General features: G+C 35.7%; 1 protein-coding gene across 3 annotated transcripts; it reads left to right on the forward strand.

Moving 5' to 3' along the window:
* Positions 1–607: 607 nt before the first annotated feature.
* Positions 608–20,438, forward strand: LOC136205538 (protein DETOXIFICATION 44, chloroplastic). Of its 3 annotated transcripts, none has more exons than XM_065996178.1 (13): positions 608–980; positions 1,076–1,197; positions 1,299–1,460; positions 1,549–1,691; positions 2,388–2,523; positions 6,216–6,312; positions 6,443–6,543; positions 15,977–16,140; positions 17,535–17,606; positions 17,704–17,820; positions 19,087–19,182; positions 19,269–19,390; positions 20,089–20,438. In XM_065996178.1, the coding sequence occupies exons 1-13, from the start codon at positions 694–696 to the stop codon at positions 20,183–20,185; spliced, it is 1,716 nt and encodes a 571-aa protein (XP_065852250.1). In that variant the 5' UTR covers positions 608–693; the 3' UTR covers positions 20,186–20,438. The 3 variants fall into 3 exon arrangements, with proteins under 3 accessions (XP_065852250.1, XP_065852251.1, XP_065852252.1); XM_065996179.1 differs by having other exon boundaries at positions 1,305–1,460; XM_065996180.1 differs by lacking the exons at positions 17,535–17,606; positions 17,704–17,820.
* Positions 20,439–20,673: the final 235 nt, after the last annotated feature.

Here is a 20,673-nt window from a genome sequence, read left to right on the forward strand (position 1 = left end):
AATGTTAAAATAATGTCACGAAAAAAATTTAGACGATATGAAAACAAATGTCTGTCATGTATCTTGTATCATGTGAAAGGGAAAATGACATAGTATTAGGGCTTTAATGTAAAAACTGCTCCCACTATTTTATTCAAATTAATGACTCTCAACATCAATTTGGAAGATTTCACAAATATTCTAGCGAGCTAGGATCCCATCTCGATAAGTTTACTCAACAAATTACGTCTACTTTGATTAGGTGTATCCTTGTAATCGATCATATCTGAATATGCTTCCTAGATAGTTAAGTTATTAACCATATTAATAACCAACACAAAGTAAGATTTACTTTGTCAAAAACAAAGTAAACATAACGTTTATCCCAATTTCAATTTATATTAATTCTAACTTTTATCTAGTGATTAAATAATATGAGTGACTCTTCCAATTATTTAACCATAACTTAAGTGAACCTATTCCACTCCTCAAATATTAAAAACCGAACCAAAAATAAATTAGTTTGGTTTGATTCAGTTTTTCGGATTTTTATTTTCGGTTCGGTTTTTGCTCACTTTACTGAATAAAGATGAAAAGAAAACAAAGAAAGAAAGTTCGTCTATTGGCTGTCCACTCCCGTGGATATTTTGGGCAGCTGCTCCGTGCAACGGAAACTTAAATTTCTGAAACCCCCTCCATAACCAGTCTCTGAGAATGGCAACTGCTCTATCCCACAATCTTCTGTACTTCCACTCTTTCCATTCCAATCCATTGCTTAAAACCCACATTCTCACTAATAATTCCAATTCTTCGATTTGCTTACGCGCCGCCTCTCCCGACTCATCATCTGAAGAGACCACCACTACAACCTCCACCTCCGCCACTTCTCTTGAAAGTTCGCCAACGCAATCAAAATCTTCAATTTTTAGTGAACAAGTCAATTTGCCTAAGCCAACATCATCTACTTCTGATTCGTTTCCTCATCTTATCGGCCGTTTAAGGTGCATCTTTCTGATAATTGTTGATCGTTCATGGGTGGGTTGATAGCCTGGCCTTCGAATTTTGAGGGCATTGAAGTATTTTCTGTCTCTTGCAGAGATGGGTTTAAGGTTGATGAGATCGGTGTGGAGATATTGTCAATTGCTTTGCCTGCTGCCTTGGCTCTTGCTGCTGACCCCATCGTGTCACTAGTCGATACGGCTTTTGTTGGTCATATAGGTAATTAAGCTACAGTTGAATCTCTCAGACGTCATTGAGTAGATTAATTAGAATTCTATATATATTATGTCCTCCATGAAATGATTTGTTGTCACTTGTAGGACCAGTTGAATTGGCAGCCGTTGGGGTTTCTGTTTCCGTGTTCAACTTGGTTTCAAAGTTATTTAGCGTACCTTTACTTAATGTTACAACATCATTTGTGGTTGAAGATCAGGCATTGGTTAGAAAAGGCGAAGACAGTGGTTCTACTCAAATTGGTGATGGTAATATATTGCTTATGGTTCTAAATTGGTGCAAATTTTATTCAGAACAGGGTGATAGTTACTTAATGAGTTTGTTTTTGCTATGCAGATTTTGACAGTCAGCGTGGGGGCAAGACATATCTTCCAGCTGTATCGACTTCTTTAGCCCTTGCTGCTGGTGTTGGCATTGCTGAAGCTATTGCACTTCTTTTTGGTTCGGGTTCTTTGATGACTATCATGGGTATACCTGCTGTATGTCAAAGTTACGTCCTTTTCTGTTTGTTTTTATGAATATATTGGATATGCAAGAGAGGATGAGAGCTTTCTCAATTTCTCTTGCTTTGCTTGGGTGTAACCTTCTTTTTGACTTGACATTTTATTGATCATTGCACATTTCTAAGAATTATCAACTAAGAAGTTACTATTAAAACCTTTTTCTTAACCACTCTTAATTTACAAAACCAATTGTCATCTTTTTGAATTGATTGAGAATGTTTACAGTTCTGTGTCAATTTATTCCTTATCATTTATGATAATATTGTTTATTATTTTATGTTTTTTCTGATGTATTTTATTTCTGGTTATATAAATTGGTCAGTTATGATACTGTTTCAAGTTTTCATTAAATGTGGTTATATAAATTGGTCAAGTTTTCATACAGATTGAGAATGCCTATGTTTTTTTCCTTTACCGTTTCTGTTTTTTCTGAGAAGAACAAATTTATATATCAATCATTATTACAGGTTTTTTCTGAGACTAACTGCATCTCTTATTGACCATGGATCCCGTCACTGCCTTTTCATTAACATTAAGCATGTGTTCTTTACATTCTGAATTTTTTAATGTATCTTTGCATCTCGCATTTTAATGTTTTCACCGTGAACTATGATTCTGAATCATCTGAAAACTTCTAGGCTGACAAAGAATTGAAAATTTGCTACTTTGTAGGATTCACCAATACGAGTGCCAGCTGAGAACTTTCTATCTTGGAGGGCATTTGGCGCTCCACCTATTGTGATTGCACTTGCTGCACAAGGCGCTTTTCGAGGATTTAAAGATACAAAGACACCTCTATATGCCATTGGCAAGTATATCCCCAATTTTTTTCTTTCTTTGTATCTTTATGATTAGTATTTAAGAAAAAAAAAAGAAACATAATTAAGCCCACTGTTTTAAGGATCAAGTTCCTAATCAATTATTTTTCCACATTGCGTCCTTGATCCTGTTATGGATCCAACCCTTATTTAACTTTTCCGTTGAGCTTGGGCAACATGATCTTTTGAGGTATTCGGCTTGTTGACGTGGACATTTTTCACTTCAGTGTAAATAAAGAAAAAGTTAACTTTCTTGACTAGGGGAGAGAAAGTAAACAGTAAAAAGAAATTACAGAAATCGATTTCCACTAGATTCTTTCAAGCTATAAATCGAGTTTGGAAGAACTTGCTAGAAATGGATTTTGGTATTAGGGGAGAAGATCGATTTGGCGATTCGAATGTTGAAAATCGCGAAATGGGAGAGAGTAGAAGATCGAGCTTGGAAGATCGATTTGTTGATTCTAATGCTGCATTTTCTTTTTACTTTTTACTCTCTATCTATCCTAATCAATAAACTCTTATTTTTATTTGTCCATATCAATAGACGGAATCGCCCTAACGATGCATGCCGCTCAAACTCAACAGAAAAGTTAAATAAGGGCCAAATCCATAACAGAATTAATGATCAAGGGCTCAATGTGGAAAAATAACTTATCTGTTCTTTGACTAGTATTTTTACATAATACATTTATCCACCTGTGAAACCGTCTTTATATTCATTATTGATTGTTGTCCATTTGTTCATAGTTTTTAAAGGTAAAAGGCGAGTCAAGGCAATAAGGGCAAAATATTGCCTCGAGGTAAGGCGACTGCCTCTTGCACATGAGACGACAAACAAATTAGAAAAACAAAGAAAATAAAAGTATTGCTCAAATTGAGTAGTTTAACTTCTAAAGTTGTAAACAAAATAAAACTAATAGTCTAATAATAAAATCCTAATAACATAATATCAACATCATCATCCAAATCCCAAAATAAAACTAAATCCAAATAACATAATATCAAACATCATCCTTTATCCATCTAATAATTAGCAGCATATCAAACTACAACATTTTAAGAGTGGAAAGGTTCTTTATTCAAGCACTAATCCTTTATTCATCTAATGATGTTCTTTAGGTCATGTTGCAAGGTAAACTAAGTTTAAAAATTGAATTTCTAACCTTTTCAAATTACTGATTATCAGATTAAAATTAAATAAGTCAAAAGCGGAAAGCATAACAACAACGGTACATGTACATCCCAGGAAAACCTAGGATCCAAGAACTAATCCTTTATTCATTTAATAAGCATCTAATAAGGTTCTTTAGGTCAATTCTTGCAAGGTAAACTAAGTTTAAAAACTGAATTTCTAACTTTGCAAATTACTGATTTATCAAATTAAAATTAAATAACTCAAAAGTGGAAAGCATAACAACAACAGTGCATGTACATCCCAAAACAGAGAGCAGAATAGCAAAAGACCAAGAGAAGAGTAAAAATAGAAGAGGCAGAGTCAAGAAAATCCCAAAAACTTGGGTAGCATAACTGTACAATCCTAGAAAAATTGGAGACGAAAGAAGAAAAGAAGAACAGGAAAAGCAAGACCTAAAATAATTTCTTTTTTTTTTAACCAGAAAATGCCCCATTCGATTCGATTCAGCTCTATTTCGACCGGAATCCATAGGGTAAATCTAAATCATAACAAAATCTTACGATTCGCGATCTGAATCATACGATTCGATTCGATTAAGCTCTATTTCGAGTCTGATCTTCATCATCGTTCATAAAAAAACTTAAACAACATTAACTACTAAACTCATTCTCTCTCAAAATAGTTCCATCCTATCATTATAAAGTTGGCAACAAGGTCAAGAAATAGAGTGAGAAACTCAAACTCTCCATCTCTCTAAGTTATTAAACATAGTTTGATTTGTGAATTAGTTTTATTAGGATTGCATTTGCATTAGATTTGAATTTTAAGTACTTGGTTGATATGATTTTTTGACATTAAAATTGTAATTCTAGACTGATATTTGATAATATTTTGAGTTCAACATGGTAAATATTTTATTTTTTATAATATTATGAATTTGAACTGAATCTTACGATTCGATACGGTTCACGAGTCTCGATTCACAAAATGTGGATTTCGATTAACGAGTCGAATCTCGATTTGACAACTATGGCCTTACCTACAAGAGGTGACCGTCTCTCGCCTGTACGGATCATATGACTGACACCACATGCATTCTTTCTTCTTTTCATACTTCTGCCAATCTACCATTTGTTACTTTAGTTGTAATAGAGCTACAACCTGGTAAATGGATATGGAACAACTCATCCAACCTCCATAATTTCTTTATCCTTCGTTCTTTGTTTATCTCAATTTCCCTTTAATCTATTATTTGTTAGCCAACTCACCAAAACCCTTAATTGTTATGTTGTTTTCTTTCCCACTTATTGCCTCTTTTAGGATCTTAGGAAGAGACAGACTATTGGTAGAGGGAAATGGCTTGTATGTTCTCGACTCCTTTGAAGCGGTGCCAAGATTGATTGCATGCACAAGCTCTTCTCAGCTACAACTTCGTTGTCAGTTTGGTCATCCGTCCCTTCCCTTCCTTGCAAAAATTGTTCTACTTTGGAATGTGAAGTTTGTCAGTTTGCTAAACATCACAGAGTACCGTATTCCCCTAGAATAAATAAACGTGTTGAGTCTGCTTTTGATTTAGTACACACTGATGTGTGGAGTCCTCTTATCGAGTCTAAACTTGGTTATTGTTATTTTGTGACTTTTGTGGATAATTTTTCGTGAGTAACATGGGTTTATTCTTTAAAGTATCGTTAAATTTGTGTCCTGAAATTAAAACTCTATTTAATAAAAATATTCGCATTGTGAGAAGTGATAATGCCAAAAAATACTTATCTAGCACATTCTAGTCTTATCTTTAACGCATGATATTATCCATCAGACATCTTGTATTGTTACACTTCATCAAAATGGTGTGGCTGGACGTAAGAATCGACATTTGTTAGAAGTCACCCGAGCGATAATGTTTCACATGCAAGTTCCTAAAGTTTTTCCTATCTCATCAATTGTTTGCCTTGCGCTATTCTTAAGGGTCAGATCTCGTATTCTATTTTCTTTTCTTCACCGTCTTTGTTTTCGCTTGCACCTTGAATCTTTGGGTATACTTGTTTAGTTCAAGATATGTGTCCTCAAATATCAAAACTTGATCGCAAATCGCTTAAGTGCATCTTCTTGGGATACTCTTGATTTCAGAAAGGGTACGATTGTTACTATCCATTATTAGGGCACTATTTTGTTTCAGAAAATACACCATTCTTTTGTCCACACCATCTTTCCCGACTATGCCTTCAGGTAACGCGGATGATGACTTCCTGAGTTAACAAGTTTTTATGAAATTCTTTTGGATTCATTTTAAGTACTCTAGAGAAAAGGTTGTTATTATGAAATTCTGTAACAAGTTTTTGAGTTAACACATAAATACAACTGTTTTCTCTGTATTTATTTTAAAAGAACGAGAAGAGTATATTTCTTGATTGCTTCAATTATTTAATTAATACCATTGTGTTAGAAAAGTTATATGCTACATTTTGCATGGGAAAAGGTCCACGGTATGCTTGTAAGTATTTTGTTGTCAGCCAAGCCATAATGTAACATTGATTTCTGGATTATCAGGTGCTGGCAACATCCTCAATGCAATATTGGATCCAATATTGATATTTGGTTTCGATTTTGGCATAGGAGGTGCTGCAATTGCAACTGTGATTTCTGAGTATGTCATTTATGTGGTAATCTTAAATATTTCAGTGCTCGTCATGCATAGTAGATTAGTAGTTCTCTATTACAGGAATTTGGCGTTGCTCTTTCTATTCAAGAGTTGACTTGTGTTTATACTTCTACAGATATCTTATTGCTTGTATTCTTCTGTGGGAATTGAATGATAAAGTCTCATTGATCTCTCCAAACATTGATGCGAGAAGATTTTTTCGTTATCTAAGTTCTGGTAAGTTTTTCTGTCGAGTTTTTAAAACCAACTTCTACGCATATTTGAGGTACCTTTATATACCAGATTTCAGATTGTCTCTAATACGCTTACTCTCAAGGTCCACATGCTTGCTTCTGTCGGGTTGTACTATATTATTAGCTTTTTTTGGTAAATGCTATTAGCTCTTGTAATAAATTTCATGTTGTTGCAAAAAATGTCATCTCTTAAGACCAATAGTTAAAGAAAAGTTTTAGATAGTGTGTATGCTTCTAAGTTTCTACATTACACTGATACAACATTTTGTTTTCTCACTCCTCAACAAATGACAAGCATCCTGTAGGAGACTTAATACACTTCGGTTCTAGAAAAAATCAGAATTTGTATAACGCACAACATCTAAGTGTCCTTATAGAATATATTACTTTTTCATGGATAAACACTTTAGATGAACTAAATTATGATTTACTACATATTTCATAATATCAATCTCTTGGATTGTGCATAAATTTGCTTGCAATTGGGACAGGAGAATGACCATGCTTGGATGGGACCCAGAGACTTTAATACCCAAATATAAGTTAGAACTCTTAAGCCTTAGCCATAACGATTTTTAGTAAAAAAATTCGTTTCTGAGTGCAAGTAAAACAGATAGGATACCAGATGTAGGAAAAAGTGAAGTAGTTCTAGTAGATTTAATTGCAGGAGGTTTTAGAGAGTTGCATGTAGAGGAATACTAGTCATATAATCCAAGTTTTAGAAGTAGCCTAAAAGGATATTCCTTTTTGGGAACATACCTGAGATACATGAGCAGCGGGAGATGTAGAGGTTTCAGTGAGAGCAATCCAACCAGATTAATTTTCTAGTTAGCTTGGTTTAAGCTGCTACCACTCTTGATAGTTGTGTGCCTTTTCCAACAATAAACATCAAATCTATATGTAGTTTGATGCTAATGATGCACTAACAAGGATGAAAATTTTAATATTCACATGGAAATAGAAGCCAAGATAGAGGTTCTCTTTTAATAACTAGCAGAAACTACTAACTTGATCCAATTGTGATGAAGACCTGTAAGAAAAATATAAATTGTATCCTCAGCAATTCCTTTCAAATTCCATATATTTAGGCTTTTGGTAATTTGTTTTTTATTTTTGAAATAAAGGCATTTGATAATTTAGTTCCATGAATTGAATTTAATTGATAATAGTAGTCTGCTAGAGATTGACCACATTGGTTACATCCCAAACCCAAACTTGCCCCACTCTTTGACACTGTAAAAAGTGTCATCAAATTGTCAATCATGGAAGTAATGAGTCAAGATCGGCACGGGCAGTGCATATTCAGCCTTGCATTCATCATAGCTATGATCACCTTGTGTCAGTGCAATTCTTTTTCTTGATAATATTGGTTTCTCCTTTCTACCAACAGTATGCATCTCTAAAAGTTTGGAACAAGCAGATACTTAGCACCATTCCATTTGATCGAATGGTGATAAAGTTTCATACTTTCATTGACGGTCACAGTTTGAGACATTTTGGCTGTCAGTAATTCTAGCCAGTAATTCTAGCTTCACTTTTTGTCGCCATGAGTTGCAGGTAAGTGATGTCTAGGCTTGGGTTTTTAGAAATGAATGGCTGTCAGGGTTTTCTCTCCTGCTTGTCCATGTCCAGAAATGGCGGAACTAATTGCCTTTCATGCATCATAATTTATACTAGACACAAATCCTATTTAGGGTGGGAGAACTATGCATTCCTAAGTACATGTGCATATTCCTCAAAAACCAAATACAAAAATACAGCCTTTCCAAAGTAGGAAAATATACAGTGTATGCTACATATAATTTCCAACAAACAACAACATATAAAGGTCCAATAATTGGTCAGATGTTATTGGAAAAACTGTCAATTAGAAACTATTAGAAGCTCAATTGGCTGCTGAGTAAATTGCACAAGAAAATATTTTAGAACTCACACTAAAAATCTTATTTTATTATTGTTTTTATGTAATAGATCCTGAGAGAATAGGTATTTAAAGTAGAAAGGCAGTAGGTGGAAAAGTCACAGAGTTTCTCTTAAGGTCTTGCTGATTGGGAGTATAATTATGTTACCCTTCTTTCTTTATGTCGTTTAAGGTTTTCATCCAGACAAAGAAAATATTAATTACGTTATTTAAAAGACTATTTACCCTTGATATTTCTCTCCTAAATCTCTACTTTCCATGCCAAAATACTCTTTCTTCTTAATTATCATGGCTTAATTATAGGATTGCGTTGCTTACTACTAAACCACTCTCAGTGTAAATAAGGGAAAATTTGAGAAAAAATTACCGAAATTGCATAGGTAATATGAAATGGATATAAAAATGAACAAATTGATAAAGTTAAAATGTGATTGTAATGAAGTTGTATTTCTCCCCAATTGTCTATTTTCAATATATTCTTGTTCGGATTAATGACATCACTATCCTCAGAGATTATTTAATGTTAAATTTCTGGAAATTTCTTAGTCATCTCACTTAGTGTCCACTCAAGTTTGGCAGGAAAATATTAGGATACTAAGGTACAAAGTACTGTGGATGACTGGAGTCTTCTGTTCCATAAGTTTCACAAGTTAGTCCACCAAGTTGTTAAAAACATTATAAGCCTATCACAGATATATTATCTGTCTGACCATCATTAAAAAGGGAATGTTTTACTAAGTTGGCGAGGATTACCTGAATTTTATTTAATTATATTATGTAACTATTAGGAATTTCTGGTAGTAGTAATTAGGGCAGAATTGAATTAGGGAAGAGAAGGATAGAAGAAAAGAGAAAGAAAAGAGAAGAACAGAGATTAGAAGAAGGGAATCGCAGAGCTTAGAGAAGAGAGGAAGAAGGAAAGAGAAAGCAAGATTTCATTAATTTTCATCTAATAATCGACACGTTCCTACACAAGAGACTAAATAGGGAAAAGCTATGTTGACGTGACAGCAGTTACCACAGCACACAAATGTGCTATTTTACCGCTATTGTGTAACAAACTCCTAATAGGAAATAACAACTAAACAAGCAAATAATAAAGCAATTAACTCCTAATTAATAGCTAAATAATTCCCTATGATTTCCCTTAATAGTCGTGACAATACCCTTCCCTTCGGAGCATTCTTGTCCCCAAGAATGTATAAAAGCAGTGAACCGAACTTGCCACACACACTGGAACTTCCCAGGATTGCCCATTGTTGTCACATTAGGCTCCAATACTACATGAACCACAACCAGAATGGTTTCCTTCTCTCGGTCTTGGAAATTGTCAGCTATTGAGATTGCTTCGTCCCTAAACTTAGCTTAAGTGTTGCTCAACATTTTCAGCAAAACAATTGTAGTGCATTCAACACCTATTTTATACCCGCTTTTCCCAAGCCATCATCAGTGTTTGCACTTCCATTGGATGAGGAGCTCAATTTGCAACCCCTAGCACTTCCCTTTTTCTCATCATCGCTATCAACACAAAGAGAAAGACTCAATAGCTCTTGCATAGTTGCTCCTTTGCGAGAAAATTTAAAGATTACAGCACACTTTCGGATCTTGTCAGTCAGTCTCTTCAAATGCTTGAACCGCGCCTTTCGGTCAACTGGGAAAATTTGAACTCCAACAACTATTAATTCAACCCCTGCTGCCCTTGTGGTCTTTGTAATATGCAGTAGTGAGCTTGTCTCTCTAACATATATATGAGTGTCATGAAAACTAGGAGCAACTTGAATCCCCACATATCCATGTTCAATCTGTTGAGCCCTTGAATTATTCTTGCGCCTGCTTCCTTTCACATTGTTGCTCATCAGCCTTTGTTGATTGAGTAGATGGCAGTGCTTCTCCGCAGGTGGGCGATTACCATTAATTGACGTAAGCCGGAATGCAGCCTTTGATGGAGCATCCAAACATTTCAAAATTGCTATCTCTGCATTCAATATGAAAATGGGAAATCCTTCCATGTCAAGGGAAGGCACGAGTGACCAGCATAGACTATCAACAACTAGTTCGTGCTCCCAATGTAATTGAAGGACTGCTTTTCCAACTGTAATCATCAGCTCCATTACAGGAGTAGCACTAAGTCCATTGAGCAGGAGTATCACTCTATTGTAACAAGTGATAGGAACATAGTCAGTTCTTGGTGACAACATTTGCTCAAGAGCACAAAAGCCCACCACATGGAGAGGTTGAAAATCAGCACCAATTGCATCATATTCACCCTGGTTTTCATCTAGAATCTTCCTAAACCAGGCCACCCTAGCAAATAGACCACTATCATAATCAATTGAGAAAACATCTATTCCCTCTTGACCTTTCTTCTTGCTATCACTCCATCTTATTGTTAATTGAAAATCCATAAGATAATCCATACTTCTCCTTATCTACTATTTGTTGTTTTGGAACTTCCTTAGTTGCTATAGTATATGCTACCAGTGCTACATCAAAATTTGCCAATTCAATAGGGTTTTTTCTCCGAGTGCCTCCATGATAAATGAAGAAAGTCATATTGGCTTCATTCGCAACTTTATTCTTTAATTCCCTCGCCATAAAATTATTTATGTGTTTTTTGTGCTCCTATCCATGGCCCCGTAATACACAATAACACCATGATATAGATTATAGTAACTACCAATTACTAATGCTCTCAATGGTATTGCAGCAGCTCACGGAGGTGAAGGAATTCTTTTGTCAATTGTACTTAGAATGCTAGTTGTACATATTTCCTCCTCCAATTTATGTATCACCGCGACTTCCTTCCCTTCTTCCTCCATGTTTACTATGTATAGCTTCTTTGCAGAACAACCAAGGTTTTTCTGTTGGACCAGCGGAGGTAGATTAGTTTCAGGTAGAATTTTCAATTTGTTTGGGGTGTTTTGGGTCCAAAGTGGAGTGGTTATGGGAGATCTGAAGGTCGGGTTAGGTTTCTGATTTGTTGCTAGTGTTGTGCTGATTTCAGCAGAGATTTTAGTGTAGTAATGGTTAGTTTGGGGCCATTGCTTTGGAGCAAGGGGAGATCTAAACGTAGGATTGGGCTTAGGAGCCTCAATCACATCATTTAGAGGTATATCCTGAAAGTTAGCTTGCTTAAAAAGATCTATGAAGGGGTATGGACTTGATTCAAACTGATTTTCAGGTTTCAACATGTTAATGAAATAAGAGTCATATTTTTTGTGCTCCTATCCATGGCCCCGTAATACACAATAACACCATGATATAGATTATAGTAACTACCAATTACTAATGCTCTCAATGGTATTGCAGCAGCTCACGGAGGTGAAGGAATTCTTTTGTCAATTGTACTTAGAATGCCAGTTGTACATATTTCCTCCTCCAATTTATGTATCACCGCGACTTCCTTCCCTTCTTCCTCCATGTTTACTATGTATAGCTTCTTTGCAGAACAGCCAAGGTTTTTCTGTTGGACCAGCGGAGGTAGATTAGTTTCAGGTAGAATTTTCAATTTGTTTGGAGTGTTTTGGGTCCAAAGTGGAGTGGTTATGGGAGATCTAAAGGTCGGGTTAGGTTTCTGAGTTGTTGCAAGTGTTGGGCCGATTTCAGCAGAGATTTTAGTGTAGTAATGGTTAGTTTGGGGCCATTGCTTTGGAGCAAGGGGAGATCTAAACGTAGGATTGGGCTTAGGAGCCTCAATCACATCATTTAGAGGGATATCCTGAAAGTTAGCTTGCTTAAAAAGATCTATGAAGGGGTATGGACTTGATTCAAACTGATTTTCAGGTTTCAACATGTTAATGAAATAAGAGTCGTATTTTCTGGGTTTACCTTCTCCGTTTGAAGCTCAAGAACCTCCATATTAGCTGTCTGCTTCTGTTGTTGCAGCTGCTCAACAATCTCTATAGTTTTTCCTTGCAATTTTGAAGTCTGCTAGCTCCAATTTCTGCTCAGACTTTTCATCAAACACTTATGGTGCAACTGAAGAAGGATCTGAAACACCTCGAAATTCTTGAATAGATTGAATCAAGTTTGAGAAGGATTTGCAGATTTGTTCATAATTTTCTTGTTGCTTCTTGCGAAAAAGTTCCCATTGTCTGTCAAACCTTTGCTGCCGCTCGCGCGTCTCCCTGCGGTACTGTTCCATTTGCTGTTCAAAATCTTCCCTGGCTGGAGGAAAGACGGTCTCTGATACCAATGTAACGATTAGGAATTTCTGGTAGTAGTAATTAGGGCAGAATTGAATTAGGGAAGAGAAGAATAGAAGAAAAGAGAAGAAAAGAGATTAGAAGAAGAGAATCGCAGAGATTAGAAGAAGAGAATTGCAGTGTTTAGAGAAGAGAGGAAGAAGGAAAGAGAAAGCAAGATTTCATTAATTTTCATCTAATAATTAGTACGTTCCTAAGGAAGAGACTAAATAGGGAAAAGCTATGTTGACGTGGCAGTAGTTACAGTAGCACACAGATGTGCTATTTTACAGCTATTATGTAACAAACTCCTAATAGGAAATAACCACTAAATAATCAATAACAAGCAAATAATAAGACAATTAACTCCTAATTAATAGCTAAATAATTCCTTATGATTTCCCCTTAATAGTCGTAACATCATTCTTTAGTCAAATGGAGATAAAATCAAATGGTATTTGACACTTTTTCAGTAGACTGCAGAATTTACACTTCTGATATCTCTCTGATCTGCTCTTGATTTTAAGTAAATAAGTTCATTTAGTGAATGGGTGATTAACAAGCTTGTTTTTGCTCACTCAAATAACTCTTGCACAAATGTTTTACACTTGTTTATTAAACAAATGAATATAAATGCCCTCACCTTAATATACTACTTATGTTTGCTTAGCTAAAGTTTCATATAAGTTGATGGATAAGCCAATATATTTCCCAATTTTTTTTTTTTTTTTCTCAAACTTGGTCTGAAAAATAATAGATTTAGTGAAAATTTGGCTTTTTAGTAAACTATGAGATTTTTGAAATGGCATGTTTAAACAGAAAATACTAGAAGAAAGGATAAAAAAAAAAAAAAACAAAAGAATATGTAACTTTATCACCTCAAGTATGTGGTAGGAGCTTCCTTCTCCATACAATGAGGACACGCCCTTCCTTTATTTGAAAAGTTGAGAATACTAAGCCTTTGTTTTTGAATCTATTATAAATGAATTTTTTTATGCTTTTCGTTACCTGATCCAGCCATAGGTGGGACTGTGATTAAGCTACATTGCCTATCTAAGCCCAATCCAGGACTGACACTTTTGAAATGTGTTGAAGCTATATATATGTATATATATGGCATAATACATCCCTAGGCCCCCTAAGTTGTCCAAAAAGTGCAAATGACCTCTAAACTTCCAAACGTTACAACTAACCCCTCAACTTGCTTATTTGGAACAAATAACTCCTCAAATGCCACGTGTCAGCGCGTGATTGGAACTTCAAAATGTTACAACTAACCCCTAATATCACACGCTGCCAATTACATGCTGCCACGTGGCATTTGAGGGGTTATTTGTTCCAAATAAGCAAGTTGAGGGGGTTAGTTGTAACGTTTTGAAGTTCAGGGATCTGTTGCAGCTTTTGGACAATTTGGGGGGGCTGGGGATGTATTAGGCCTATGTATATATATATATGTTTGTGTGTGTGTATATATATACATATATATATATGTACATACATATATGTATACGACAACAACAACAAAATCTTAGTCTCAAAATGATTCGAGGTCGGCTAACATGAACCGTCGTACGAAACCGTGAAATCAAGTCGTGTCAGCGACATAAATTCTCTCCCTCCACTCCGTCCTATCCACTGCCATATTTTCCTCAATCCCCAATAAACTCATATCACTCTTAATCACCCTCTTCCAAGTTTGCTTAGGCCTTCCCCTACCCCTCACCATTGCATCCCTTTGTCACTCTTCAATCCTTCTAACCGGCGCATGAAGCGCTCTTTGTCTTACATGGCCAAACCATCTTAGTCGGTTTTCCCTCATTTTATTCTCAATAGGTGTAACCCTTACTTTTGTCCTAATTATTTCATCACTCACCCAATCATTTCTCATATGACCACACATCCATCGCAACATATGACAGTGTTTCACTGCCCAACACTCCGTACCATATAACAATGCAGGTCTAATGGCCGTGCGGTAGAATTTTCTCTTCAATTTATTAGGCATGCCGGGGTCGCGAAGGAAACCCGTAGCACTCTTCCACTTCGACCAACCAGATTTAATCCTATGAGCAACATCTCTATCCACTTCTCCATCCGTTTGAATAATAGACCCTAAATAACGGAAGCAATCCGAGCCCTGGACAACCCTCCCATCCAGGGGATTGTCCCTTCCTCCCTACTTCTGTCGCCATTAAACTTACATTCCAAATATTTTGTCTTACTTCGGCTCAACTTAAAGCCTCTAGTTTCCAAAGCTTGTCTCCATAGTTCCAACTTCCTCTCCACGCTTTCTTTCGTCTCATCCACCAACACAATATCATCTGCAAACAACATGCACCATGGTATCCCGTCTTGAAGTGAACTCGTTAATTCATCCATAATGACGGAAAAAAGAAATGGGCCAATCTCTGAGTAAATTATCCAACCAGTCCATAATAATTATGGGGCTCTCAGTGGTTTTTGCTGGATTTTACGGATAATATATATCTTCAGACCTGGTCAATTTTGGAGGCCAGTCAAGTGCTTAGGCCTGTGATGAGGTCATAGACCCTAAATAACGGAAGCAATCCGAGCCCTGGACAACCCTCCCATCCAGGGGATTGTCCCTTCCTCCCTACTTCTGTCGCCATTAAACTTACATTCCAAATATTTTGTCTTACTTCGGCTCAACTTAAAGCCTCTAGTTTCCAAAGCTTGTCTCCATAGTTCCAACTTCCTCTCCACGCTTTCTTTCGTCTCATCCACCAACACAATATCATCTGCAAACAACATGCACTATGGTATCCCGTCTTGAAGTGAACTCGTTAATTCATCCATAATGACGGAAAAAAGAAATGGGCCAATCTCTGAGTAAATTATCCAACCAGTCCATAATAATTATGGGGCTCTCAGTGGTTTTTGCTGGATTTTACGGATAATATATATCTTCAGACCTGGTCAATTTTGGAGGCCAGTCAAGTGCTTAGGCCTGTGATGAGGTCATGGAACGAAGCTGCGTAAGTACAACTTGGAATCTTAAGCTCTTATAAAATAAGTTGGAACATGTTGATTATGATGGGGTCAACTTGGCTTGTTTATGCTTCCTTGTGAACAGTATTATTTATTGATCCCCTTTACCCTGGTTGAGGATGTTTTTCAAAACCTGGGTATCTTGCTTTCAATCCTAAGGTCATGTCCGTGATTAAGTTTTCTTTTCAAGGGTCTTTATTATAATGATGAACATTCAATCATTCTGTGCTTGGAATCATGATTTATGTTACTGAGGTTTCTCAATCAACTTGGTAACTTATGTTGGACTTGTGAATTCGCAGGCGGTCTCCTTATTGGCAGGACAATAGCAGTGCTTTTAACAATGACACTAGCCACATCCATTGCAGCAAGAGAGGGACCTATACCTATGGCTGGCCATCAAATTTGCATGCAAATATGGTTAGCTGTGTCTTTGCTGAATGATGCTTTAGCTCTTGCTGGTCAGGCAAGTGTGTACATTTTTTTCTTGAGAACTTAAAAAATTACTTAAAATTAATATATTAAGTGCTTATAGCTTTTAACTTGTGTGATAACACAATTTAAAAAGTTAAATTAAGTCAAATAACCACTTAAAATTTCAAGTTGAACATTCCAATAATAATATTCTAGATTTTTGTATAAAAATGATTTATATGATCTTTAAATATAGTTATTTTATGATTTGTCAGAAAAATTTCATAAATTAATTTTTGTATTTTAAAAAAACATTTATGTCATTAATTTCAGCACTTTATTTATAGTTTCATCAAACAGCGGGAGAGCTGTTTGGGCCTTAGGGATATGGCTATTAACAAAAGTAACAGCCATAACAGAAGTAACAGCCATAACAGCTTACAGGCTATAATATAATGCTCGATCAAAGTAATAGAAAATTGAAATATAATTTCCCAAATAGATTAGCAACACTAGTCACACTAACGCACACACAGAAATGGAAATACTGATATTCATTGATGATGAGGTAGAAAGATGAAATATAGAAAACAAACAAGATAAATGAATTGAGCTAAGACCTAATCCCTTCTACCAAATGGCAGAGCATCTGCTCATGACAGACAAACAGAAAGTTAACAAAATAGTCAATTCCTAAAACCCCTCAACCAACTCTTACCTATACGCAACCTATTTCTCATCATACCCTCCAGCTCATCCTCCCAAATAACTAACTCTGCTGCCAGCCACCTCATCATACTGGTTTTCCTTATAGCTCACCCCTTTCCAGGGTATTCCTGCCAATGGATTAGGCCTTTCTCAATCACAAAGTTTCCGAGTGTGACAGTTCTGAGGATGTATTATTATAATTCCTTAATGTGTTTTACATCTTGACGATTCAAACGGAAGTTGCAGCCTGATTTACAAAGGAATCCAAAATTTTGAAGCAAAATGCTCTTTGTTAGACGGTTGTTTGCTTAATTCAGAGTAATGACATCATATCATGCTTGTGAAAATTTGGAAATTAGTTTGCAACCCTAAGAGTATGTTGGTTGAGTGCTCTTGTTGTGAGTGAGAGTCTTTAGTAAATGCCTTAGCGCCTGATAGTTGAGAAACAATAAGAGATTATATTTGCAGTTTTGACTACCAAGGAGTCAACAAACTGTAACAATCTCTAGTAGACTTGGTAATTGCTCCAAGATTAGGTTTAGATTGGATTCAAGGTAAACAAATTACAACATAGTGGAAGATATAGGGGGTCAGGCAAAGATGAAAATAGTGCAAGTGTTAGGTCTGGAAAATACTTGAGCTGCTTCCATATTTTATATTGATTTGAGAAGTATGCTTGAGACAATGGCTAAAAGTTTTTATCTATAACGTCATTCTTACTAAAGTATTATATTCCAGACTCTTCTGGCCAGTGGTTACTCTCGAGGTAAATATGAAGAAGCTCGTCAAGTGATGTACAGAGTATTACAGGTCTACAACACTCTGCATTTTCTGATTGGGTTAGAGTTTTAATCTGTTAATGTGGACTTGGCTGATTCCTTTATGCTATCACTTGATTGTCAAGCAGATTGGTTTAGTAACTGGCTTTGCTTTGGGTGTAATATTATCCGTTGGATATGGTGCATTTTGTAGCTTGTTCAGTACAGATTCAGAAGTCTTGGAGATTGCATGGTCTGGTATTTTGGTGAGGAACTATTGCTGTAAATGTTTTTTTTTTGCTCGAACTGTATATGCTGTATTCAGAGTGGAATTTCATGACAAAATGCCAGGATAGTTTTTTTTTTTTTCTTATAGATTTTTAGAAATATTAGTAGTTGAGCCATTTGTACTTGGGAGGTTACATGCATCTTGGGTGTTACCCTTCTTATTTTGCTACAAGTAAAAAAAAAATAAAAATAAAAAAAGTAAACCAGCAATATATGCTGGGGAAAAGATTGCTTAGTCAACATATATTAACCTTGCTGAAAAAATATTGTTTACTGCTGTGATGGATGTCTTAGAGCTCTTCGATAAAACTGAAGGCCCTACTTTTGTCACTAGGTCATGACATGTCAAGTATGGTGAAAACATATGATCTATCATCTACATTTTTCTTCTTGTGCTTTTTAAGAAGCTTGGTTAATATTTTGGTGCATTAGGGTTACTCGTTCTTGCATTGCTTTAAAGTTAATGAGAATTCCATCTTTTTATGTTTGATTCCTGCACTGCATGGTGGCCAGGCAAGAGATAAAAGTCTCCTTTCATTTGATGTATTTCAATATCAGGCTACAGAGCAGAGGATATTCCAACCTTATTTGTGGTTCCTAATCCTATATGGTATATTGTAATGGAAATCTTCTGACAAGGGATAAATGGGGTTGGCTGGTGATAAATGGAAGGGCTTCAGTTCTATCTCTTAGTGGCAGCCCTATTAATTATTTCTTTCTAACATGTTATGCCAATGAATACGGAACTATGACTTTTGATCCTTTATTTTTATTTTCCTTTTGCTACATGGTGACTACTACTTGGCAATACTTGGCATTTCTTGCTGTCAGTGTTTCTCTAAAAAGATCACTTGAACAATATTTAATTTAATAAGGTATTTGGTGGATTCAGGAACTTAATAATTAGAGGTGGATCAACAATAAAGTTCTTGATTATTTAATCACGACACTTATTTGTACTACTATGGAATGGTTCTTCTTCAGCCACCATCTCATGCTACATATATTACCTATATTTGTCTAGCAAACAAACCTTATTACCATTTGTTCTTGGCCATTTTAATTGATTTCTTGCTGCTTTATTTGATCCCCACTTATGGGGTTTAGGGAATCAAGGCTCTGATACTATCAAAACGGTATAAATTGACAATTGAGCAGATTTTATTTTCCTGGGCCTGGATACCTCTCTGCTTCGACTTTCTTTTACTATCTATAACGTTGGTATCTCGGATGATATTTTGCAGTTTGTTGCTGGGTCTCAACCAATGAATGCTCTTGCATTTGTTCTTGATGGGCTCTACTATGGCGTTTCAGACTTTGGATATGCAGCCTACTCCATGGTTTGTTTTTATTCTTGTTTATCATAAGTCTGTCGGGAAATTCTCTTCCCTCTCTCAGGTGTTTATTTTCTTCTTGTAATTCATAGGTACTAGTAGGATTCGTCTCTTCTTTATTTATAATTGTGGAGGCTCCTGTGTATGGTCTTGCTGGAGTGTGGGCAGGATTATTTCTTTTTATGACTTTGCGGGTGATTGCTGGCATATGGAGGTAAGATTTTTGGTTCTGTCTAGAAGCCTATTAATCTAATGAATATAATTGTTGTTGTTGTGACAATATAATCTGACTATTATCTACTAAACAGTGGTATGCTTCAAATGTCTCATAGTCCAGATGCACTCACTAAAAGAAATTTTTTCCATTTCAACAAGGCAAACTCTGTTCTATACTTTCATCATAGTTTAACAAGTCTGTGGTATCCAAATTACTGCCTATTTTCAGTGGACCAAAACGTGTGATGACTTAATAGTGAGAGAAACAGCAGTGCCTGTTTTTGAGGTTCTGAGAATTAGAGTTGCAATATAAAGCAGGTTTTTTTTTTTTTTTACCACTGCATACTAAATAATATGTGATGTATTTTGCTTGGAGCAAGTTACATCTCAGGTGAACTGAACTACACTTATATTCCGACTTTGTACCAGTTTATTTATATGAAAATCTTGTCAACCGTTGGGTCCATCAAAAATTTCTGGGTCTGTTAGGAACCAAAGAGTATTTATTTTGTTGTTACATGTCTGGGCCCTGTCTTGGATGCTGTCGTCAAGTAGTTGCTCAGTGTAGCCATGGATCTGCCAACCCGTTTGCTTGTTTTTGCATAGAAAATACTGTGCCAAATGCAGCATAATACAAGTGTTAGGAACCGAGCTTGACTGCTATTCAGTTTAGTCAAATGCTTACAACTTTTCCAGGTTGGGCACAAAAAGTGGGCCATGGGAACTGGTATTGTCCAAAGTGGAGCAGGAAAGTGAAAGAGATTTTGCTGGTAGAGAATGTAAGGATGACTAAGAATGAAGTCCTGAATCATGGCTTCATAAAGTGCTTACATAGGTAGCGGGACAAGGAAACAAGAACGAAGCTTTTCTAAATACTTGAATGATCGGAATATATAGAAAACCAGATATGTAAATCGCTATAATTTTAATTTTATTTTTCATGTTCCCTGTGTATCTAATAATAGCTTCAGAGTTTGATGTTTCAGATAGAAACAGTCCTTAATTTTAAAATGATTGTGGCAATGAAAGTAGAATATTTCGGATTGTGGGTTATTATTTATTAGGGAAAATAATTTATTTGTCATGAGTTTGTGAATATTAGACTACTTAGTCTAGATGTTTTGCAAATTCACTGTAAAGCACTAAAGTTGTTACAAAACTAACTATCCATAGTAATTAATTTTCATATATATATATATAAAATTGGGAAAAGTACAAAAATAAATCTTGTGGTTTGGGTCATTTTCAAACGTAGATTATGTAGTTTAAAAGTTTGCAAAT

Source organism: Euphorbia lathyris, chromosome 9 (genome assembly GCF_963576675.1).
Source record: "Euphorbia lathyris chromosome 9, ddEupLath1.1, whole genome shotgun sequence".
In the NCBI taxonomy this organism is placed as follows: Eukaryota; Viridiplantae; Streptophyta; class Magnoliopsida; order Malpighiales; family Euphorbiaceae; genus Euphorbia; species Euphorbia lathyris.